The sequence below is a fragment of the Lygodium microphyllum genome, chromosome 23 (assembly GCF_053477565.2).
Source record: "Lygodium microphyllum isolate KBCC chromosome 23, Lygodium_microphyllum_v1.1.10, whole genome shotgun sequence".
Taxonomy (NCBI): domain Eukaryota; kingdom Viridiplantae; phylum Streptophyta; class Polypodiopsida; order Schizaeales; family Lygodiaceae; genus Lygodium; species Lygodium microphyllum.
Window position 1 is genome coordinate 95,589,503 of NC_141157.1, and position 25,875 is coordinate 95,615,377.

The following is a 25,875-nucleotide window of genomic DNA, read 5'->3' on the forward strand; positions in this document are numbered from 1 at the left end:
GGTGCAGGACCCAATGCAGAGAAGCTATTAAGTCGACTACAACAAGGAATTAGCCCCACACCTCGAGCAACTGTAGGATGGTTGAGGAGGTGGCAAGAGGAACTGAGTTGAATAAACATCCCGATTTTCGAGGGGACAATGTGATTGTAGTAAGAAAACACAATGTTGATAGGAAAGTGGGGTCGGAGGAAGCCAACACCTCTCACAGGCTTGAGTATGTGACTAAAAACATACCTAGAAGAAAGGGTACAAGAAAACTAAACTTTGAGGACCCTTTGCCTTTCAATCAATCAAGGGAAATATCACCAAATTGTTTGGAGAAAATGGTGGTGGAGACAGTCCTTCATGACACCATTTGGGCTATAAGAAGAATTCCAGCTCGCAGTCGTGTACAATGTCATGGATGGTTGGGAGCTAGAGAGGGAAAATGCAAAAAACCTATTAAAAATACGTCACATGGGATGCTTGAACCTTCATTTTGGGGCATCATGGAGTGGTCTAGCTCAAGAGGAAAAGCTAGCAATCAACATGTAATGCGGCACTAGTCATGTGATTTTATAATGATAGTGTGGACCATACATGGAACATTTGTTCTTCCATTCATCATGCACCGCCAAAGGTTTCACGTATGGCTACAAGGCACTAATTTGATCGTAGAAGAAATCCACATATTGGAGAGTGGTGGGTTTGTTTTACAAAAGGTTGCACAAGAGGTAGATGTTAACGAGGGCTTGTGTAAATATCGAAGAGGTATTTCACAGGCTGCAAGGAAAAGGATAGACTCAACGGTGGCTCTAGATGCAACTGTGAAGGGACACACAGTGGTGAAGCCCTTGAAGCATGAGATTTTTAAACTAGAGACAGCTAACTCAAGTGCCATGCATGAGTGTTATGATGTGCAAATTGCAAAGAATCCAACACATAATTGCCGGGATTTCATGGACTGCGCAGCAGAAGGAAAAGAGTATTTGGCATGCAAGCACCTATACTATGTGTATCTCCCAAGTGTTTGGGATGGATGCAAATGCCAACATGTTTATACACCAACCCACACTCACTGAAGAAAACTTGCACATTGTATTTGGAAGTAGAATAACTTTTCCAACACACCTATATAGTGACCAACAATGCAATGCCAACACTACCTCTTAGCACAACCACATTTTATTTTGCTAAGAAAGTCACCGTTATACAATCTAGTTGGATGGCAAGCCTTTGATGACCTTGTCTCTATTTATTTAACAAGAAAAAACACTTTTTCTAGAGTTAACACAATAGAAATGTACATTTGGATTGCTTGTATGAATTGTCTTGTATCATATTTGTTGGGGAGAGGGGGGGGGAGGGAGAGAGAGGGAGGAGAGGGAGCTATCATGTAAAATATTACACGGCGCAGCGAACAGAATCTGAGAAAGAGATAGAGAGTACACAACAGATAAGAGGAGAATCAGTAAATTATTTAACTCCAAACAACTGATACAAAGATGGCTCTGTCCACCCGTGCGCTTCCACTATGTGAAGCTTAGATGGCGATCTAGACAGAAGATAGGTGAAGAGCTTAAGGCTAGCTAGAACAACAACTCTGACTGGGTGAAAGATGAGTGATCGATGGCTGTGAAGGGGTTTACCTTTTATAGCCCGCGAAAGTCATTAGGTCGGCCTGCTGGCCTGCTGACCAACCTACCATATGAGCCTCCACTAGTTGGCCAGGGAATACGGGCATTATGATACAATGTGGACTGATCACATGCATGAGAGAGAGAAAGTGAGAGAGAGAGGGAGATAAATACGGAGAGTGAGTGAATGACTAAGATTTGTGTGTGTGTGTGTGTGTGTGTGTGTGTGAGAGAGAGAGAGAGAGAGAGAGAGAGAGAGAGAGAGAGAGAGAGAGAGAGAAAATGTAGAGTGAGAGGGAGAAATCACATGTACAACCCTAAACTAAGAGCGAGTAAAGACACAGAGTAATTCGTGAGAGAGAGAGAGAGAGAGAGAGAGAGAGAGAGAGAGGTGTGTGGGTCGTGGTGCTCCATTCTTCCGGGGTGATCGCATGAATGAATCCATGTTACGTGCTAGAGAGAGAGAAATCGTTTACATGAGATGGAGTGCTATTTGATCGAGCGTGCTAGAAAGAGAAAAAGAGAATATACACGTAGAGGGAGAAATTGAGAGAGAGAGAGAGAGAGAGAGAGAGAGAGAGAGAGAGAGAGAGAGTGTGTGTGTGTGTGTGTGTGTGTGTGTGTGTGTGTGAAGGTAGTGGTAGCAATTGTGGAGGTGGTGGGGATAATGATAGTGATGGTGGAGATGGAGGTGGAGGTGGAGGTGGTGATAGTGGTGGTGATGGCAGAGATGGTGGTAATGGTGGTGGAGGTAGCCATTGTGGTGGTGCCGGCAATGGTGGTGGTGGTGGAGGAAGTTGTTGTGGAAGCTGTTGTGGTGGTGGTGGTGGAGGTCAAAAAAATCAAGGGATGGAATAAGTGGACTATGTGGAACAAGAAATGGAGGTTGCCTAGAAAAGCTTGCTCAAAAAGCTCACTTCTCACACGCACTCCTAATTTAAAATCTATAAATATTGTGTAGAATAAAGAGCTTGAATTTAGTGTGTCATGCAATGATGATCCCCTCCTCCCTCCCCTTTCTATACGATGCTTGCATGTCTATTGTGGATTCTGATATGTGGTACTTTGACAATGGTGCCACTAAGCATTTTATTTTGCCATGCAATTTGTTCACCCTCTTGAATTTGCCCTTAAGGGTAATACTATCACATGCACCAATAAAGTCCTCTTATCTTGTTAAAGGAGTTGGTAAATTTTTATTGAACTCAATCTCTTGTTATTCAACTTGCCAAGTTTGCCTTGATTATTAAAATTGTGGATGATTGTTATATAGTTTATGATCTCTCATGTGGTGATACCATTATTGCATCTAGCTTGGCATGTCATGGGTTATACAAGCTTGCTAACTCTAGAAGACTTATAGATTCATGAATGCAATAATATGGACTATTGCAATGCAAAAGTTTGGCATGCATGTTTTAGTCATTTATTTTTTGCGTGTTCGCTATGCCTACAAACACCTACATGGTGTCTTCATTACCTCCTCTTGAGGCATGTGTAAAACACATTTGTGAGTTCTCTAAATAAGCAAGTTAGAGTTCCTTTGCTCAATTTTCAATATTTAGGTTCAATCTTCCAAGAGGAAGAACTACAATAAAAGGCATGGCAACAATTGTAGGGAGAGGATGTTGCTTTCTCTACAAATACAAAGAAATGCAAAAGTAAGGACTCTAGTAATCCCTCCCCATGTTCTTGAAAAGGCAAGAAGAATAAAATTTTGAGGTGCTTCTGCTGTAAGAAGACGTGACAGGTTTTGGATGTAGGAATAAAGTAGCAAACGAGAAGAATAACATTATCAACTTCACAGGACCGGTAAGAAGGAGTCCTACAATAATGCTCATGCAAAGCTTGAATTATGGGTTGTTATTGATATTCCTCACCATGTCTAGTAGGAGATGATATCTTGGTTACTACGAGTAAGGATGCAAAACACCCAACAAAAGGCTCAAGTGTTATTTCTTTTTTGTTACATGATGGAGTTGCTAAAAGGTTGTCAAATGTGTTTTATATTACATGTATAAAGATAAACTTGTTTTTTATTGCAGTACCCACTAATTGTGACACAAAGATCTACTTTGATAAGAATGACACAAAAATCACAAATGTTAACAATGCAGTTGTTGATATTGGAACTCAAAGTAACAACTCGTATTAGTACACAATGTACACTACTAAAGCTAGAATAAATACAAGCAAGACTTGGCATGAGAGTTTTTGTCATCTAAGTATTCCTATTTCAAAAGAAATGTTTAGGTTTGGATTGGTTGTAGATTTGTCCCCAATAATGAAATTGCCAAATGCATATGAGGCTTGTATGATGTGTAAGTAGCATTGACAGCCCTTCCCACATGACCTTCTTAAAGAATGAGACATTATCTTCGTCTCTCAAAGAAAATATATCAATGAGTTTCTTAAAGCTTTTGGTATGGTCAATTGTAAGACAATGGTTTCTCCATTTGACATTAACTTGAAGCTTTTGAATGATGCAAGAGGGTTAGGGGTAGCAACAAGTAGAGCCCTAGGACAATAGCCCATTTGTGGTTTCTCACTTCTTGGATATCCATGGTTTCTTACAACACACTATTTGGTGGGCCTTTATGATTACATCAACTTGTTCTTCCTTTTGATATATCTTCAACTTCTTCTTGATGTTTTATTTAACATTTTTCTTCGCCTTCACTTCTCCTTATCAAAACACTTGTCTAGGATATAATGATATTTTTATAGTAGGGTGTGTTGGAGATTAAAGGTCACCTATATTTACCTTGTACTCAGTGCCCACACACTTGTACACTACAAAAGGTCTTCACCTATCATTGTCATCTTTATTCCTTATTCTTTACTATGATAGAATAATAAAGGAAACATAGGTCACACATTGTGACTGTTGGGGTTCCCACATATTGATCTTGCTCTCTTGAGTTCAAACCTTCATAGCCACTGCTCTTGCTTCCACTTGTACTCTTCTCTCTCACACTTCTGCTCACCCTTTCAACATGTGTCAAAGTGGGCATTTGAGGAGCTTCAACTATTCCACTTCAGCCTAGGAAAGAGAGCTTCAAATTGAGCTTCCATGGCAGCCATATCTTCAACCAACTGAGGTTAACATCTGCTCTCCACCTTCCTGACTTCTTTCCCTACTCTTAGATGACCTCCAACCATTGGCAAGTGACCTAAGAGGGTTAGGGGTAGCAACAAGTAGAGCCCCAGGACAATAGCCCATTTGTGGTGCATTTTTAGGGGGGGACTTGTTCTGCATCGTTTGCACCAACCATTTGCTTCAAACACTCCTCCCACTTCTTGCATAGACATTGGGCATTATTTTCAGTACTTTGGTCTTTGTCTTGGGCACTATCCAAGGAAGAGATGATTAACCATTGACTATCATTTGTGGATAGACTTGCTATTCATAGTTTGGGCTCAGTTTGGGACAGTAAGCATTTGAATGTTATGCTTTATTAATGCTTATTCACATTGAGGTTTTAATGTTGGGATGATATATTGATAGCAAGCATATATTTTGAATATTAGTGTAATCTATGCTTTCATGCTATTCAAGAATGCTCTTGGATCATATGTACAGTTGTCATAGCTAGTCATGTTGAGTATGCTCTTCTTTGAGCTTTGAGCTTTGACCTTTGAGTTTAAGCTCTTTCACATTCATATTTGGCAGAGCTTGCATGGTCAATGATCTACTATTTATGGGCTTGGATGCTTTGTCATTTATATACTCCCAAATATATTACTTGGTATCTTTGAGCTTTCAGATGTTATGACATACATGTATTGAGCTTGCTTTGCTCTTGGATACTTCAGTTTGCTTCTAGTGGGATGTTATGCCTTCTCATCTAGTTGTGCTCATATGTACATATTGTACTTTTTTCTCCTCACTCCAGGCACATTCACCTTTAAGTGGGAGGTTGTTGGAGGTTAAAGGCCGCATGTGCCTACTAGTTGCCTATATTTGCATTGTACTTAGTACCTCCACACACTTGTACACTATAGGTGGTGGCCACTCATCATTACCATCTTTGTTCCTTGTTCTTTACTATGATAGAATAATAAAGGGAAGGTAGGTCACACATTGTGACGATTAGAGTTCCCACACGCCGGTCTTGCTCTATTTTGTTCAAACCTCCAAAGCCATTGCTCTTGCTTTTGCTTGTGCCCTTCTCTCACTCACTCTTGCTCACCCTTTCAAGGTGAGATCTCCTACTTTGTGTTATTCTTATGTAAGCTTCTTGTGCCTAAAGCTCTGTAATGGATGGAGTTGTTTTCTAAAACCATGAAAGAGAGCACAAAACAACACTATCTAACTCTCACTCCAAGATCACAATAAATAAGCAAAGGAACCATTAAGGACATAAGAGATGCAGTAAATGTGCAAGAGGTCCTATAAAAAGACCAAACACAGATGCCCCTCGAGATGGTCAAATGTGCACAAAAGTAGAGTTTGAAATAGAATACACGAGCACTAGTAAAGTAGGGATGCCTAAAATGTGGGTGGACAAACCTTCTCAATTGATGTAGATCTTTTATGCAATTTGACACCTCTTTCTTTGATTGTTGGTTAGATGCTCTCCTAGTTTTCAAGTTTGCACAAGTGATGACACAATCCATCCTACTATTCATGGCATGTTCAACTTTAACTTCAACATCGCATGACTCAAATTGCCTCTTCAAGTGTCCCTTGACCCCTATGCTTTCACACAATCCAAACATAACTGCATAACCCTTATGTATCCTATTGTCTTTTGATTGAACCGTCACTTTTGCCTTTAACAACTAGTTTCTCTATTCTACTAGATTGCACCTCACTTTTAGTGTCTATTTATGAATTACTTCATCATTATAGATTTCATGTACTTGAGAATTCATGTGTTATTTAATAAGTTCATGTTTGATATACTTAATTAGCTCACTTGTTCTCACATTATGGTTTAGCATATTTATTGCATTGGAATTCATAAGATAGATAATGCCTTCTTAATGTTCAAGGAAGCTCTAACTTGTAGGCACATTTTTTAGAGGTTGCTTAACACTTTGAACCACATGATATTAATAAACAAGCTAAAACCACATTTCTAGGAAGTTGTCTTTTATCACTTGTGCATTGATGAAGCAAGGCCTTTAAATCCTCAATTGAGCATGAGTAAATTTACACCTTCATAAGCATATTCCTAATAGGTAAGAACATTAGCCTTCATGTGGTCTTTAGCTATCTTGTATTAGCTTTCCATTAATAAAGCACATACACTATCTTAATTACTTCTTCATTGGCATGTGGATTTGCATATTTTATGAAAAAGAGATCATGGCACATGGCATATAGGGATCAAAGTGGCACATGGCATATAGGGATCTTACTTTGTCTTCTTATGCATCTCTTTTTTAGCAAGTGTTTTTAACTACCTTTACTCCTTTTACTTCTTATACTTATTAAGTATTACTTTTTACTTCCAAATTGAAACGAGCATAGTACTCATTTACATTATTATATTTTGCTTGGACAAGGATAATGCCATGCCCAAAGTCTTGAGTAGACCTTCAAAGTAAAGATAACCATTATTTTTAGTGAGTAAGGAGACTTAAGGCCGGTTACACACCAAATGGCAGATGCCCACTTTGCAAGTATTAACCAATCAAAATACTTCTTTAGGGGTCGGGCATCCGTAGTCCTTTACACATTGGAGAGGACACGACCTGTTGTTTACTCATTAAACAGGTGAACTCCTCACCCACTTTTGGATGGGGAGTCTCCCTCACCCATTTTGTAAAGTGATGGACAAGGGTGCACTTTTTGTATTTGCAACCAATCAAAAAATTTATGAATATAATAATTTTTTAATTTTTTGTAAAATGTGTCCTTTCGGTGTGAAAGGCTTTGTGCCCATGTCTGCGTTTAGTTTCAAAAATTGCACGCCTACACTCTGGGCAGGGGTTGGGCGTTTGCCATTTGGTGTGTAACCAGCCTAAATAACATACCACACCATGTCCAAATTTCCTTGCAAGGCTCCAATTTTCCTTGTGTACAAGCCTGCAATGAAGGACGTGATCTTGAGTTAGGCATGGGGCCAACCTAAAGTTTCCATTTTAGTGGGCTAATAATCTAGCCCTTTGACGTGAGCATATTTTCCTTTGTTATGTGTGGAGTTAAAGTACTATAGCTAGTTTTTTAATTAATGAAATTTAGTGCTAACATGATATGCCAATGTATTGTGCGGTCATGTTTTTTGCTAAGTTGTGGTGGTTTATTTAGTGACACTTGATTTTCACACATTAACTTGATACTGGCTAGTAGGTATTTGTTGTTCAATTGATTTGTTGCACAAGAAGTTTTGGACAAATTCCCACTATAATTCTCACATTGTGAATTATGACAATATCACACTAGGGGTCGACAATCCTCTGGCCCCAACTACACCTAGTTAGGTTGTCCCTTTCTTGCAAGAGCTCGTGATGTCAAACACTATAGGTAAAAACAAGAGAAAAGATCATTTTTGAGGAAACATACGATTTGAATTCATTGTTTTTTTTTTGGAGCCATAAAATCTCAAAAACTTATTGCGATGGTTTTTTTTTTTGGATGGAAATTTGAAAGATGCCTCGAGGGTGTACCCAAGGTTTGAACTCACATGACACACACCTATGTATACACGCGCGCAGGATGGGAAGTTAGATCTTGTGTGAATGAGTTCCTGAGTGTGCTAAGTCAAAGTGAGCTTGCAAAGGGGAGGGCCCACAGGGGCCTGGAGGGGTCAAAGCCATGGGCCATGGTTGACGTCTCTGTGTCAATTCACTTCGAAGGTGAGGGTAACATATACAGGTATCCTGCTGCATATGCATATTACATAAATATACAATTATAATTATAATATAAATTATAAATACACGTATATGAAACTAAATTAAATACATGCGTGTATTTTTGTGTGTGTGTATATAAAGAGAGAGAGAGAGAGAGGGACACATGCACCTGGGGTGTGGGGTTCCTTTTCCGCATATCTTTCTCATCGAGACCGGCAACAACAAAAAGACTCTTCATGGCAGGAGAAAGTGCAACATCCCCCTCTTCCTCTTCTCAACAACACAACCAAGCAGCGGCATCAGCAGCAGGGGGAGGAGGATCTGCATCTCCCCAGCAGCAGCAGCTGCAGCCGCCTCCTTCCATGGCAAACAATCCCTCACAGCCTGCATCAGGCTTCCCTCCACCCCAATCCGTCCAGCAGGCTTCCCCCCAGACCTTGGGAACTGTCTCCATCAGCAGCGGTGCTTCCGCTGGCACCGGCCCCACCATCATGCCGACCCTTTCACAGCAGCCGCCGCAGCCTTCACAGCAGCAGCAGCAGCAGCAGCAACAGCAGGGGCATCAACCCTTAACCAGCCCCTCCGCCTCTGCCCCCCAGCTCCACTCCACCCAATCGCAGGCCTTCGCATCCCCAACCCTCGCGGCGGCCTCCTCACAGATGAATTATCAGCAACCTCAGACTCAGAAGCAAACTCTAGGTGTTCGTGGTCAATTCCCCCCCGGGCAGCTTAATCCTGCCAGTACGCCCCAGCAGGTCCCCTCTCCCCTGGTACAGTCCCCTCCAGGAAATCCGTCAATCCCTCGCGGGGCATCTGCATTGCGACTTCCTGGAATGTCACAGGGCACATCAGGCGGCCGGGCAACACCTGTAGGTGCTCAATATGGATCCACGATGGGTAGCCCTGCTGCATCGTCTGCACATCTAATAGCTGCTCAGAGAGCAGGTCAGGTACAAGGGGCAGCAAGACCCACACAAATGTCTCCAACCATGCAGCAAACTCAACATATGTCGATTCAGCAGCAGCAATTGGCATCAGGCACCCGAGGAGCTTATGCGCAATATCCAGGCCAATTGCCAACACGGCCACCAATGGGTGGGCAAGTAGTCCATCCTCCTCCCTTACAAATACAACAGCACCTGTCTGGTCATCAAACTCAGTATACATCTCAGCAGCAGGTGAGAAATTTATTTAGTGTTTCTTTTGTAAGGTATATGATATGTCTTCTATAAATTAGTAGTTTTTGCACCTCTGATCTGAGAAGGCACAAGCAAGGCAAAAGCAAGGACAATATCCAACAGCCACAAGTGCACCCCAAATGCAAATGGGTATGATGTCGGCGGGAAGTCAGATGATCAGGACACCTACGCCGCAACAGCAGCAGCGTCTGCAGACTGGGCAGGTTAGGCCATCTCAGCAGCAGCAGCAGCAACAGCAACAATCACAACAAATTTCTCAACAGCAACAGCCTTTATCCTCTCCGCAGGTTCTTCCTTTCTATCTATATTCTTTGTCTACTTTGGACGTCTGTTCCCTATATAACTGAAAGAGCTGCTTTTGGCAGAAGTTGCAAGCACAGCAACTTCAGGGGATGCCATCTTCAAGTGCAGGTCTACAGGCATCTGTCCAGTCACCTGGGACAATGTCAAGTCAAGTGCAGCAGCAGTGGATGCAGAAATCCATTCAACAGCAAGCAGCAACAGCAGTATCTTATCAGGGGATGGCACAGCAAAAGCAAACTCATACTCAATACTCCCAGCAGCTACTGCAGCAGCAGCAACAAGCAGGACACCTGTCCCAATCAACTCAGCAGCAACAACTTGCAAGAGTCCAACCTTCGCCTCTCCAGAGGCCACCTACTCCCACTGGCATGCAATCAAGTACATTAGTATCGGGGAGACCTTCAACTTCCGGAGGATCCATAAGTCAGCCACCTGAACACGGGAATCGTATTTTGGGAAAAAGGAGCATTCAGGAGCTTGTTGCACAGGTTTCCTTAACTGCCTTCAAAAATGTTTCTGGTCTTAGATGTATCTATGATTAAGTGTAAGGTTGTTGGAAACAATGTGCGGAGTTTCTCATTTTTGGAAGACAGATTGTATGTGCAGTTTTGGATGATGCCATTTTTATATTTCAGGTGGATCCTAATGAACGTCTTGATCCTGAAGTTGAGGATATCTTGCTGGAGATTGCAGATGATTTCATAGAATCGGTGAGTGAGTCATTTAGAAGAATTTTACTTGGTAGGGATCATTGTGACTCTGTAAATTTCAAACGATATGTGCTTTACTTGGTAATAGTCCTTGTGGTTCCACATGTCTGAAAGATGCGTGTTTTGGATGTGTACGTGTATTGCGTGGAACTTGCTTCTTTCCCTGCAAAACGTAGTAACTCCTGTTTGCACCATCAATATTGATCCCTGAGTTATGCATTTTCTATACCAAGTTTTTAACTTAAGGGTAGTTCTTGATATTAACACATAATGTAAGGTATCTGACCAGATGATGATGATGAACTCAATGAGGAATCCAGTTTTCCATTTGTTAAGACATTGCCTTCAACATCATACTCTAGCCTTGCATAGCTGCATGTGGAAGGCCTATGATATCCTCAACTACCTCATCCTTAGACACCCTTTGTAGATTGTGCATGGATGAGAGGAATTGATACATTTGCACGTTTCCATGAGCTGCGAATAGGTAGTTTTCCTCTCCTGATACCCTTTCACTGTTAGTTGTTTGCACGTTTCCATGAGCTGCGAATAGGTAGTTGTTTCCTCTCCTAATACTATGGATGGAATTCTGATCTCTTTATCTACCTGCTAAGGCGTTCCCAAAGAATGGAAACTCCACATGAGCTTCAAGTTTGCTCTGTAGTACACCTACTTCTCCAACTGAGCAGTACTAAGGTGATGCTGAATCTTGGTGTGTATGAGCCAATATGAGCTCCAATTGTGCTCTCATGGACCAACTGAGCAATCCTGTATGCATCATTATGTAGGGTGTACCCCGGTAAAAACTTAACATTTATGATCAATCGGAAATATTTAGTCATAATGCATATGCCATAGAAAGAAAGTCCTAAGCGAGAATAGACATACTTGACAGAGGATACAAAGAGCCAAGTGGCATAATTTTGGAAGACCTTGCCTTCCATGGTTTTGCCATCAAGACAAAGGGAGCTTGCAAGCCTCAATTCTCAAAGCTACTAGCCTGACTAAGCAGGGAGCCAAATAATTCATACAGTTGCTCATCTTTTGGCCAATCTCCAGCTGCTCGCCCTCGGAGACTTCTTGTTGATGTATGCATTTTTTTTGTCAATCTCCAGCTGCTCAGCCTTGGAGACTTCTTGTAAACTCATACGTAGTCTGATGAAAGAGCTCTACCATCTCCATTTTTTGGTCAATCTCCAGCTGCTCAGCCTTGGCGACTTCTTGTAAACTCAGATGTAGTCTGATGAAAGAGCACTGTAACCATCCTATTGTTACATGAAACAACTATTTTTGGGTCCACTGTGCTCGTTCCCTGTCCCCATTTCTTGTCCTTGTGTTTCCTATCCCATATGAACACGAGCGATCCCATGGAAGTAGGGGGGGGGGGGGGGTTTCCTAAGCTTTATTCAGCATTCATTCACTGCAGATTTGTGTGCCCCCCCCCCCCCCCCCCCCCCCCCCACCACTAAGAGAGTTCGCGTCAATGTAACAATACCCTCCGCTTAATATCCATTGCCTTTCGTAATACAAGGGTGAAGGGTTGTATATTTGATCAATATCCGCATCATCTAGTTTCTCCAGCTAAAGCTAGAGGAGTGCATTGCTAACATAAACATAACTTGGAAATCAAGAATCGTTCCCAAGGTTCGTCTTTCTGCCAGAAATCAAGAACATATATCAACAAGCGAAGACTTCACTGCTTAAGGGAAAATATATTTTATATTGTAAATATAACTAGTTTTATTTACTTGCGTCGTGTTCTGCATCAACGTGTGCTCTAATACCAACTGTAACGTGCCACCGCCTCTCTCTCTTCGGGAGGGTGTGTTCCCTTCTTTCTTTCAATCCGGGCATACACATTCACATTCGTAGCACTTTGACATAGTATCAAGGCAATGTTGAAGGGCTGATTGATCGTAGGTAGACTTGAAGAGGAGATTTCAGCACGATACCAAGGCTGCGTTTTCAATGTTTGAGGCTGAGTGGGAGGGCGATGCATTGACACAAGGCTGAAATGAGCAGAGAAGTGCGGGAAAGAAGCAAAGAAGTTGTTTTTTTGCAGGCTTTTGCTGTTCTGAAGGAGAAAAGACACTTTTTGAGCCTTTTGGTGCAGATTTTGTTTTTTCATTGCCTTTGGTGGTTGAAGAAGGTTCGCGACAAGTAGAGGAAGCGTTAGTAGGTTGTATTTTGGAGTCAAAGGGGGTTGCCCTTGTTTTTGCGTAGGTTATTTGAGTGACAATGTCTTCTAAGGTTGACATGGAGTTCTAGGCTATTATGGACTATAAAATCCCTGTGGTAGTACCAGCTCTTCCACAAGATGAGAAACTCAATGGAGAGAAGTATTGCATTTGGTGGGTAATGATGCTTGCCATCTTGGAGCCCTGTGATATTGGTGGAGCTTGTGATCGAGGCCATAGGCCATCCTTTGGTCCGTGATTTGTCTAAACTTTTTGCAAACGAGAAAGGCGAGTTGGTAAAGGTTGAGGTACATTGGGACAAGCTGAATGCCCATGGAACTGTCAGAAGTGGAGCAGCGGTGGAAGCATAAACATGTGCTGAAATAAACTGCTGAAACACAAGACAAAAAGAGAAAAGAAAGAACACGATACAGATGAGAACTCAGATGTATGCACGGGAAATGGAATCCATATATCTGAACACATGACAGTCGCATACAACAGTGAGTCACTGGCTGCGTGGGCACTTGCACTGGCTCCTCTCTCCACAGAGTCTGCAGATGGTGAAGATGAAGTGACTGACTGAGGAGGAGCCACTGAGTATAAATAGGCTGAAAAAGTGGGGAGCAATAATGCTGGTCGGACAGCATTATAAGCTGGCCGACTGGTGCATAAAATGTCCCACTGGCATAAAATGGCACACCAGAAAAATACCTAAAATACCTAATAAAAATGCCCAGCCTAGATCAAGCTCAGACTCACACATGAGCTGACAAATACTTTGCTAACAGGAACTAGCCTTTCTCCTCGGATAGGGTGGTAAATAACCTGATTAAGCACTATTTATAGCAATTAACAAATTCACAAAATTGAAATGCACACTTTACCATATAATCTTGGACATTGGACACCCTGTTGGCTTCAAAATTGGCGCTTCTTTCGGTATTTATTTAACTTAATCGAAGAAGAAGTTGATGTACAATGGGATTCTCCCAATTCCTTTCGGTATTCCAACTTTCCTTGCTGTCCAAAATGACCAGCAAGTCTTCAATCTGATTTGCCCCTTGATTTAGGCAGTCAATTGGCCTTCATCCGCTTTGATTGGATGAAAAATGCCCCTTTTGCTGCAAATTAAGGTCTACAGTAGAGAAATCTGAAATTTCTCAGCCTTTGGTGATCTCAATGTTGTAATCTTCGGAGCAAGGCTATAGAAAGACCGGGAGATGAGAGAGAATGATAAGGAGAGAAAAAATTCAGATTTTCTTGGCAAAAAACTGAAGAGAATCTATTATTTACTGTTGTTGCCCTATCTCAACAGTTAATAGATACAAAGAATTGAAGAAAATCAGTCATTTACTGTTGCTGCTCTGTCTTAACAGCTTGTAGATGCTATCATTTGCTGCTGTTTGGTCTTCTTTTGCCCCTGATTACCTTAGAAGGTCCTCCAATGGCTGCAAATCAAACCAGCAACATCTGCTCCCTCTCTCTTGCAGATTGAATATATAAAAAATGCCTCTCTCTGGCCTTTAAAGACATTTTTTAGTCTTGCATGGGTATTTTTGACAAGTGGCAGCCTTTCCAAATGGTTTTCCAGCATTATCCATAATTAAATATTAATATTAGTATTTAAATACTGAAAATTAATCTAATAATTATCTTGGTGTCCTGAAAAATAATTTGATTGGCCAATAATTAAATTGGCTAGGCAACTTTCATTCTCGAGTGTCTTTGCACCATCTTTGACCATTAGATTGGCGTTAGGTACCATTAAACGCCACTTCTATATTGTCACATAACTGTCACTTATGGCGAAATGGATGACCTAGGTCAACAATTGGCACCAAATACCACCAAGTACCTGTGCGGCATAACTTATAACAACTTTTGCCTTTGACATCCTGTGATTTCCTTGGGTCTCCGGCTGGTAAATTTACTCTAATCCTAGTTACACCTCACATGTGCAATATTTACTTAACCACGTGATTAAAAATTAATCCACATGTTAAGTGAAGTTCCAAAAATACATGTCCTCATGATAACCCTCCCTGTTAAAATCCTTGCAATCGTCCTCAATTGCACTGCCAGATGCATCAAAAGCAAAATAGTGGATTGGAATTTCCACAAGGCATCATAGTTAACGCAATATTGCATACTATTGCTCAACCATTCCATATGCCCAGCACATGCTGAAAATTACCAACCAATCATAGCATAACATAAGACTCTCTAAGAATCTAAGAAACATTGCCAATTTATCATGTAACATGTCTATTTCTCATGAGCTCAACTCATCTAGCAAAAGCAAACTATAGCATAGCTTAACCAAGCATAAACCATGGCTAAAACATCAATGGCATCATAACATATGCTGTTGTCCATGGAACTAGATGTAAACCATTGAAAACTTAGCATAATCTGATTATAAATTGATCACTTGTTGATCTGAGAACTGATCACAAACTCATTGCAAAAAAACTGACCAGCAATCAACGCAAAAATTGACGCAAAACTAATCCCAAAAGTGACTATAAACGGTTCTCAAGCTGATAAAAAACTGAGCTGAAACTAATCAGAATTTTTGTCTCAAAATTGAGGCAAAATTCATGCCAAATTGATCATAAGCTAATGCAAAAGTATAGTTCCAGTGCTCGGGTAAAACTCATACTCATCTGCATACGTCACTGTGTTCTCCAATACTTGGAAGGGCCCATAGTATCTCATACTCAACTTCAGATACAATCTTTCTTTTCCTTTCATCTTTTTTAGCCTTGCCTTTTCAAAATGCAGCAATACATAATTACTCTTTGCAAACTGCAAAGCACGTTTGTGGTGTCAAAAGATGATGTACCAGCAAGACAGTAGGGTTTGCGGGGAGGAACACTGAGTGAACTCGGGAAACATGGAGAAGAGAAGATAAGAGAAGAGAGAAGAAACTCTGATGAATGGAATGATGAAGTTCTGAATCATGGAGTGAATGTGATACAAGGGAATAAGGGTGCCGTAGCACAAGGAAGATGATGAAGACAGCCACGAACCACGAACCACGAACCGCAATGTCCTCCTGAAGGGGTGTGAGGGCAGTGGAGAGGTTGGAGAGAGGAGGTGACAGATTGAATGAATCAGTCGTGAGAAATGAATGAGAGAGTGGCCTATAAATAGGCATAGCCAGTCTAGGATGGTGCTCCTTTTTGGGGCTGCAAACCCTAAACGCAAAACGCAGAAACACAAAAACGCAAATTGCGGGTGAAGGGTTTCTCAACACCCTCTCTCAAGCCCAAAAAGGGTAACAAGAGAAGAGTGAGATGGAGATGCAATGCGACATGCTGAAGAATGCTCATGCAGTAGGTGCCACTTGGACAGTGTCTCTCATAGGGAAATTGTTCACTTGCCCAAGCGCCCTAGTACAAAGAAGATGAAAATATGCAATGCATAGGAGGAATGTTGGACTTTGTGTGGTGCCGAGAACCATAAGGATACGCCTATACTTTATCTTGGGAGGTGGCTCCATGCTAACCAAGTGACCAAGGCAAGAAGAAAAGAGGAAGAAGATGTAGAGGATTCCTAAGATCCAAGATTTCCACCGGAAAGGGAACCTGTAGTAAAGAACAATAAACAAAGTGAATTGGAGAACCCGAAACTCAAGCGTGGGAGAGAAGCCACTAGCTCCGTGTATCCATGTTGGAAGGAATACCTCTGAGGTCCTGATCTAGGTGGTACCTGAAGATCCTGGGTATCAGTAGAAGAGATGACTTGTCACCAAGTGGTGATACTTTTTACAGTTACTTTTCTTATTTACTTATATAAATATTTTATTTTTCTTTTCTTTTGTTGTTGTTGCTTTTTACCCCTATAGTTCTCTTGGAATAGGCGGGATCTTTGCATGGCCAGAAGAGGCAACTATTGGAACAAATTGGACTAATGGTTTGTCTGAGCCTTAGGACCAGTTCCATATTGAATGGGCACTGAAGAATAGAATGCTAGTGGTTTGGGATTGTGTGCTTAGCCACTAGAGATGGTGCAGGACAATGAGCCTGGCCAAGATAGAAGATGCACATGTGAGAATGCTCACGGAATAAGAGTCACTATGACCGAGCCACATTACACTTTTGATGTGGTCTCAATGATAAAAGTTGCACAGAATAACTTGAGGAATGCAGGGGTCACCATCCCTAAAATTTAGGGAGTTACTATTTTTGGACCCCAAAATCTGTTCGCGTCATTGTCTTCTCTTTTACACGAGGATTAATTCTCTGGTTTGTGCCGAGGTCAAATTTTGCACCGATCATGGAGAATTTTAGACCGGAAGGTTTAAACGGGAAAATTGTTACATGTATGCCATGTGGCACAAATTCCCGAGAGAGAGAGAGAGAGAGAGAGAGAGAGAGAGAGAGAGAGAGAGAGAGAGAGAGAGAGCATTAAAAGAAAGACGTAATAGACATAAGGGGAAGATGGGAGAATGAAGTTTTGAGGAGCTGAGGGCAGATTACTGCAAGAAAACCAGCCATGGAGAGTACTTCTACGTCTCTGACTCAAGCATGGAGGTAGAGCTTGCTCCCTCTGATCATCTCTCTTTCTATTCTTAGAAGAAATGCTTTGCATGATGGATTGATTCCATCGAAGATACAATTCTGTGTTTTTTTCTGCACATGCTGAATTGTAAGAACAGTGAACTCTGCACATGCTGAATCGTAATAACAGTGAACTCTGCTCATACTGAATAAGAACAGTGAACTCTGCACATGCTGAACAGTAAGAACAGTGTACTTGACAGTAAGAACAATAAATTCTGCACATGCTGGACAGTAAGGGATGTTGATCTGGACATGCTGTACTGTTACTATGCAGCTGGGATTTACTTAGAAGAGATGAAAACCAACTGTTCACAGGTTATGTATTTTGGAACATTACCATTTTTTTGTAATTTTCGATCTTTTAATTGATAAATAAATATTGAGAGGGGCGCGGGTCTTCGGGGCCAAATTGGTGGAGCGAGGGAGAGAGGTCTCTGTTTATGTGTGTGTATGTAAAGTCCAGGTGTTAATTGAAGGAACTACTGCTTTAGTGAGTCATAGACCGGTTGCATGGTTCCATCCCCGAGATTTGAATTCTTTTCTTTAAGAATTTAAGCTTGGACAGTTTTGGGTGAAAAGGCCATACACATAGGTTTTACAGAGATTACAGGACTAGAGAGATTGCAGACATGGATAAAGGCAAATGAAAACTCTCCCATGAAGAAGAGAGTTCTTCTTCTGCTCATAGACACCAAAGAGAGAGTATTGGTGCATAGGTGTCAGCGCCTTCTAGAACCGAGATTGAACCACATGATGAGGAGCAAGAATAGGAGGACTTGTTTATGGCACAACTCCTCAGTATGGTTGGCTCTTTCCAACAGCTGGTAAAGAATCCTCGGATGCAAAAATTTTTGAAGTCACATAATGAGGATTCTCAGGTTGAGTCATCAAATCATACCATGGAGCGCTCAAAAAGGCAAACCTCTAATGTGCGTGAGCACGTGGAAAAGACACCAAACATGGAGATAGGTCCAGCGCAACAAGAAGCACAAGCACAGGATTAGGGAGTGAATGGTCAAGGCAGTTATGCACAAGTGGCATAGCAGACTATTCCTCCTCAGTTTGCTACTTATCCTGGTTACTTTGGTGGTGGGTCAATTTTTCAAGCAATGGCTGGATTACCCACGGGTTATCAGGGATACTTGCCTAGAGGGCCACCATGATTAATGCCTATTGAGGCAGTGAACCCACTTTATGCTAATATTGGTCTACGGCCCGATTATCAGACTCTGCAGAGTCCTTATTTGATGCCTGGAGTACAAAATGCAGCTGCTGGTTTTTCTCAGCCTATTGGGCATATGGCAGCTAAGACAGGTGAAATGAATGTTGATAATGCACCTAAGGGACTCCCCTTTTTACAGCCACCTGTCTATGACAACCTGACACCAAAAAGTGCAAAGCCTAAAGACTATAAAGAGGGTGGTCAGGCAATAAAGTTTGAAACCTTCAGTGGTATGCAAGATAAGCTGAAAGCTTTGACATTTATATAGCAGTTTGATGCAGCTTACTCAGGAGGGAATTTTACTGAGACTTCTAAGGTACAGAAGGTTGCAACTTTTTTGAAAGGTAATGCTTTTCAGTGGTGGAATATATTGTTGATGCAAGGATATGCACCTGCCACTTGGGTTCATTTCAAACAATTGTTTGCAGCCTCATGGTTAACTAACACGTTTCAAGTAGATGTCATGACTGCATGGCATAAATTGGACGCGGCAATGTACGGATTTAGAAGAGTACAATAAGAAATTTTGGGAAGCACTTTTGCTCGTGAGTTCTTATTGGACAGTGCCCTTGTCAGAACAAATTGAAAAGTATTGTTGCGGTTTGCCCAAAGCCATTAGGGATTATTGTACCAAGACTAGGGTTACAAATATGGTACAGTTAATTGAAAATGATGGTGTGGCAAATGCATTGTTGAAAGGAAAAGCTGACAGCTTTAAAGGCATTGAAAAGAAGGATTCTCAGTTTAAGCAGGATCCTGGCAAGAAGAAGAAGCAATTTCTAGAAAGGATCAGTTTTACAAAGAAGTATTTTTGGAAGAAAAGATTTCAGCAGCAACCTTAGACTTCTTTTAAATAGGGTAAAGGACAAAAGAGGCCACTTTTTGGCAAAACATTTGAAGAAAGAAAGGCTTTAATGATGGCTGGAAAATGCAATCAATTCAATTGACTTCAAAGAAGTGATGATTCTATCATTTGAACTCTTTTTCTTTTGTTCAACATAGATCAACTATATGTACTCTCAAATCTTCACTAAGTGAATATAGGATAACCCAAAACACTAAGTTGGTAGACATTCCAAGCCACCTAGGACCACCGTTCCTCTTGGAGAACCACTAAGTGCAATACCAAGCGATGAAGGCCTATGTAGTGGAATACCTCACTAGAATGAGACTTCAAAGACTTTCTGAGTAGAAAGGCCATATTGCTTCTAAGTTCCCACAGCAATTTTCTAAAGATGCGGAGGATAAAGATACTCCAAGTAAAAAGAAGCCCAGCATTGGCTTAGTGCCTGATATGGTGGGAGATCAATCAGTTGATGATGCTACAGAATTGTGCAAAGCTTGGGGAAAAATCGGAGATTCCACAGTGCTTATTTTCTTTGATCCTGGAGCTCATGCAAACTTTATCTCACCAGCATTGGCAGCTAAATTGGGTATACGCTCCGAGGAAATGGGACCAGTTGGACAGGCTGATTTGGCATGCCCAAGACATATTGAACTTGTCACCCCCATTCTTGGCAAACTTCGTATGCATATTGAGAGCTATGTGGACGCAGAGGAGTTCCATATTATGCCTCTAGAGGGCTCTGATGTTCTGTTGGGTATCCCATGGTGCCACAGGAAGCATACTATCTTGGATACTTACAATAGAACGATTACTCTTGTACATAGGAGCAAGACTCATGTGTTAGATGTGAAGCTTAAAGGAGAGTCTATCCAAGTTGTTTTTGCTTTTGCAATTACTTCTGTAATGAAAGATCATATTTCTGCGTACTTGGTTTTTGCAAAGCAAGTTAATGAAGTTGACAGTAATGTGTCTGTACTAGATGAAAGTAGAAGGGCTTTCTTGGATAAATTTAGTGACCGTTTCTCATATTCGTTACCAGGAGAGTTACCCCCTGAGAGGCCTAAAGATCATACCATAGATCTTATTCCAGGGACTAGTCTGCCCAATAGACCACCGTACAGGGTCAGTGTGGTGCAGCAGAAAGAGATTGACACAGGTTAATGAGCTTTTAGAGAAAGGACTAATTCAGCCCAGTAGTTCTCCGTTTTGCTCACCTGTGTTGCTAGCTCAGAAAAATGACGGCTCTTGGCGAATGTGTATTGACTACAAAGCCTTGAATAAGAACACGATCAAGAATAGATTTTCGATTCCGAGGATAGATGACATTCTTGATCGATTACAGGGAGCAGGAAAGTTTAGAAAGATAGATTTAAAAAGTGGATACCATCAGATCAGAATCAGGCTAGAGGATATCCATAAGACTGCTTGTAGAATGACATTTGGTCTCTATGAATTTTTAGTCATGCCGTTTGGATTGACTAATGCTCCTGCTACGTTTAACAGGATGATGGATAGAATTTTCCGCCCTTATCGAAGTTTCGTTGGTATATTCTTTGATGATATGATTATCTTTTCAAAGAATGAAGAGGAGCATAGAAGACACCTAGTTGCAGTCTTTAATGAGTTTAAGCGTAACAGATTACTCATTAATGGTAAGAAGAGTGAATTCTTTTTGGAAGACATTCACTTCCTTGGGCACATAGTTTCTAAAGATGGTGTGAAGATGGATCCTGCAAAGATAGAAGCAATTGTCTCTTGGCCAAACTTGAAAACTGTTCATGATGTCCGCAGTTTTCTTGGCCTATGCTCTTACTACAAAAGATTTGTAAGACACTTTGTAGAGATTGCTTCTCCTTTACATACGCTTGAAAAGAAGGATGTCAAATGGCAATGAACTGAGAAAGAGAAATTAGCATTTAGATGTTTGAAGGGGAAAATGACTACAGATCCAGTACTTATTTTGGCAGATGTGTCTAAGCCATTTGTAGTGCAGTGTGATGCATGTGGAAACAACATTGGTGCTGTATTAATGCAAAATGGCCGAGTTGTGGCATACGAGAGTAGAGTACTTTCTATCGCTGAAAGGACTTACCAAATTTATGAGAAAGAATCATTGGTTGTGATCCATGCACTCTCTAGTTGGAAGCACTATTTGCTTGGTGCTGATTTTGTAGTGCAAAGAGATCATCAAACACTTAGATACTTTCTTACACAGGCTAAATTGTCAGAGAAACACATGCGTTGGGCAAATTTCCTATCTATGTTTCATTTTCAGATAGTGCATGTGGAAGGCAAGAAGAATGTAGTTGCAGATGCTTTATCTCGCAAACCACAGGTGCCAGTTGTTTCAATTCCTTATCACCATGAATTGGATGATATGAAAGAGCAGTATGCTGATGATGAAGATTTCTCTGAAATGTATGAACAGTTGATCAATGGCCAATATCATGGCCATTATGTGTTCAAAGAAGGCTTTATCATGATGGATGGAAGACTATGCATTACAAAACAGCTAAGGCCAAAAGTTTTATTAGAAAGTCATGCTCCACCGTATGCAAGACATCGTGGTATTGATGCTACAGTCAAAGCGGTAGAAACTTTCTTCTATTGGCCAGCCTTGAGATTGTCGCGAAGAATTTATGGCATCTTGTCAATGGCACCAAGCGAAGGTCGGCTTCTCCAATACCGGCACCACATCCTGCCTCCACATCTCGAGGTGGCTTTCGTGATACCGAATCATCTTCTTTCACAATGCCTTCCACTTGAGATCAGATTTGATGGGATGTCGGTGACACTCAATTGCATGCCTAATTGCTTTATCCGTGAAGAGAGGCATGATTCCACACATCTGATCATACAAGATAGCTAAGGATTCATGGCATAAGCTTGCATGATTATATCAAATGCGCAATGAAGTGTGCATCACTTACCTACATGAGCAACTAGAAGACATTCTCATGGAAGAGGGAGGTAATATGGATGCCTATCTCTTGAAGAAATACTCTAAACACAAAAAGCACAAAACCAATCGTATGGCAAAGCACAGATTGATAAACTTAGAACACAATCAGGGTTAGGGTAACTTAGAGACAGTGAACACAATGGATAATAAAGTGAATGAATAATGAATATATAGTGCTCATGTAGCAAACACACTATGCAATGAATACTGAACCTCGAACTCGTGTATCTTTGGGATTGAGGCAGAGGTCGTGAGTTGTAGAGTGTGTCGTACTCTGAACGGATCCCGAATCGCAGCAAAGGCAATCCTCGAGTGTTGAATACCAGCAAATGCAGCCAAGGAAGGATGGATCTAATGCAGATGGTAGTGCAGGAGAGAGAAATATTAAAAATGCAGGTACATAAGAAGAGAATTTGAATGATAGTTGTTAGGTGCAAACACAACAAATAAAGGTGAGAGAATGTCAGGGCAGCAGCTAGAATCTGAAAACGCAGCAATCAAATGAAAGAGAAGATCAGGGCAACAATTCTAGGTTGATCGCGATAGTACCAGATGTTGATGTTAACATCAAACACAATAGCAAATTGTAGGCGTAGGCTGCAGAAAGGTGGTGAGGGCTAGAATTAGGTGCTAGATGGTAGCAATTGGTTGGGGGAAGCTCTGATTGTGATGTCCTTCGTGAACGGGGTGTGGGCAGTAGAGATACAACTCTTGAAACGTGCGAAAACGAGATTTTAAGGAGAGTAGTGGGTTGCATACCTGTTTATAGAAAGTTTGGGATAGTCAAATTAGGGTTTTGCATGTGGGACACAATAACTCTCTAGGATCGCGTTTCTTTATGAAAAAGAGGTTTTCTTAATTAATTAAGCGTGTTTTGGGGTTGTTTCAGTTAGGCTAATGCATTTTTAGCTCAATACCCCCTTTCAATCCAAAACCGAGCCATGAGAAATAAGCCCTTAATATATATTTTCTTTTACCCCAAGGTGTCCCACCCCAAAGCAACTAGTGCATTGGGCAAAGGGTATGTCGGTTGCCCAGTGACCTACCAAGACTACAGAGCTGATGGTTGTCTTACCAAGGGAGCCCAAGTGATCACCCTAGAGAGGCTAGTGCATTGGACCAAGGGTGATCGTCGGCTGCCCAATAGTCCACCAAGTCTTGCAAAGGCGGATGGAATTAGCAATGGACTTTTTCATGGTTTTTTTTGGTTTGTTTTTGAGGGCTTTTGGTGTGATTTGGTCAAAAGATTTAGCATTAAGTGATGGTTTTAAATCATTTTTTGTCCCATTGAGTCACTATGCCCCAAAGTACGAGAAAATTATGAAGGGTGTGGGAGGAAGCACTCAAGTAGTGTGCACATCAATCGAGTGTGTTCAATTGTGCAATACAGTGAGAGAGTGGAGAGTCGAGAGATGGATGTGTTCTAGTATGGTACACACAAAGAATAAAATAATGTATTTATACTTAGGGTATGAAACACTTACACCCGCAAGGGTGTGTTCACATGTGTAAATAAATATACACACAGGAGTAGTGTAAGGGCCTTTACACCCAACAACCTCCCACTTAAAGGTCCTAAGCAAACCTTTAACCAACTCCCACTAGCCAAATGCAATGCTCATGTTGAGCCTTTGCAAGACTTAGTGAGAGCATTTGCAGGGTTATCTAGTGTTTTGATCTTAGTCAGTGTGATTAGACCATGATCCAGAACCTGCTTGATAAAGTGATACCACACATCAATATGTTTGGTACATACATGAAACATACATTCTTAGCTAGGCATACAACACTTTGGCTATCACATCCAAGTACAAGTGTTTTGGTGGGCAGCCCAAAATCCTTGATCAAACGAGCAAGCCAAACTTATTCTTTTGAAGCTTCAGTGGCTGAAATATATTCAGCCTTAGTGGTAGAAAGTGCTACTATCTTTTGCAATCTAGAGCACCAAGAAATGGCCCCACTAGTCAAAGTAAATATATACCTACTAGTAGACTTGTGAGTATCCAAGTTACCGGCCATGTCTGCATCACAATATCCGTGTAGATCTAATGTACCCTTTCCTTAGCAAATACATTTTCTTTATGTGCCCTTAAGGTACCGGAAGATGCATTTCACTGCTTCCCAATGTGCTTTGCTAGGATTTGGCGTAAACCTGCTCACAACTCCCACTACATGAGCAATGTCAGGTCTAGTGGCAACCATAGCATGTATGAGTGGCCCACAAGATGAAGCATAAGGAACACCCTTTATAGAGTTAGCTGCCTTATTATCTTTTGGGCAATTTGCTTTGCTAAGCTTGAGGTATAGTGGTAAAGGAACACCAAGTGGCTTAGCATTGGCCATAGAGAAACGATCAAGTACTTTGCTGATGTACTTTTCTTGTGAGAGAAATAAGAGCTTTTGCTCTCTGTCTCTTGTCACATGCATGCCCAAAACGTGTTCAGCTGGACCCAAGTCCTTCATGGAAAAGGCTGAATTCAACTGTCTTTTGAGTGCATTAACTTGGCTTTTATGCTTACTAGTAATAAGCATATCATCCACATAAAGCACAAGTATAATAAGGCTTTCATCATCAGCCTTCTTTACATACAAGCAACGATCTGCATTGCTTCTTTTAAACCCATGTGAGAGCATGAAGGCATCAAACTTTTTATACCACTGTCTTGTAGCCTGTTTTAAACCATACAAGCTTCTCTTAAGCCTACATACCAAGTGCTCCTTTCTTGACATAACAAAGCCTTCTAGTTGTCTCATGTACAATTCTTCTTCTAAATCACCATGCAAAAATGCAGTTCTAGCATCCATTTGATCAAGTTCAAGATCCATAGATGCTACGATAGCTAACAATACCCGAAGTGAAACCAACCTTTCTTCTCGGATAGGGTGGTTTAACCTGATTAAGCACCTAATTACAGCAATTAGCAAATGAACATAAATTGAAATGCTCACTTACCTTCATAAACTTGGATAGTGGACACCTTGTTGGCCCCAAAACTGGTGCCCCTTTCGGTATTTCTTTAATTTCAATTGCTAATGGATAAATTACAAGCCGAGATTTCATGATCTCCTTGGCTGATTCAAAAAGCCCCTTGCTGTTCCAATAATCAGCAAAGCATTCGGGCAAATTGCCCCTTGATTTTTACCCAGGACTTGCTCTAATGGAACCCCAACTGGTCAAATGCTGCCCTAAATTCACAATAGATGGGCTGGCATCTGAAATTCTCACAATTCCACAAATTTCCAATGCTGATTTCAGTGTACAATGCCTTTGACTGATGGCATGGGTCCCAAGGTGGCTACTAAACCCTAATTACTGCTGTAATTTAGGGTTTACAGCAGGAAAGTCTCTGCTGTCCACCAAATTTGGCTGTACTCTACTACCAATGGCTGAGAATTACTAAGAATACTTGAGCATAGACTGGAGGAGATGAGAGAATGTTGTAGAGAGAGAGAAAATCAGC

General features: G+C 41.3%; 1 protein-coding gene across 2 annotated transcripts in view; it reads left to right on the forward strand.

Moving 5' to 3' along the window:
- The first annotated feature begins 8,602 nt into the window (after nt 1–8,602).
- The window catches only part of LOC148016489 (uncharacterized), a 65,171-nt gene continuing 47,898 nt past the window's right edge, over nt 8,603–25,875 (forward strand). The window contains exons 1-4 of one of the 2 annotated variants that reach the window (XM_087664315.1): nt 8,603–9,601; nt 9,688–9,909; nt 9,988–10,413; nt 10,561–10,635. In XM_087664315.1, coding sequence (XP_087520441.1) covers nt 8,660–9,601; nt 9,688–9,909; nt 9,988–10,413; nt 10,561–10,635 — 1,665 coding nt within the window. In that variant the 5' untranslated portion in view covers nt 8,603–8,659. The remainder of the gene's footprint in view (nt 9,602–9,687; nt 9,910–9,987; nt 10,414–10,560; nt 10,636–25,875) is intronic. The other variant, XM_087664316.1, reaches the window with a different exon arrangement.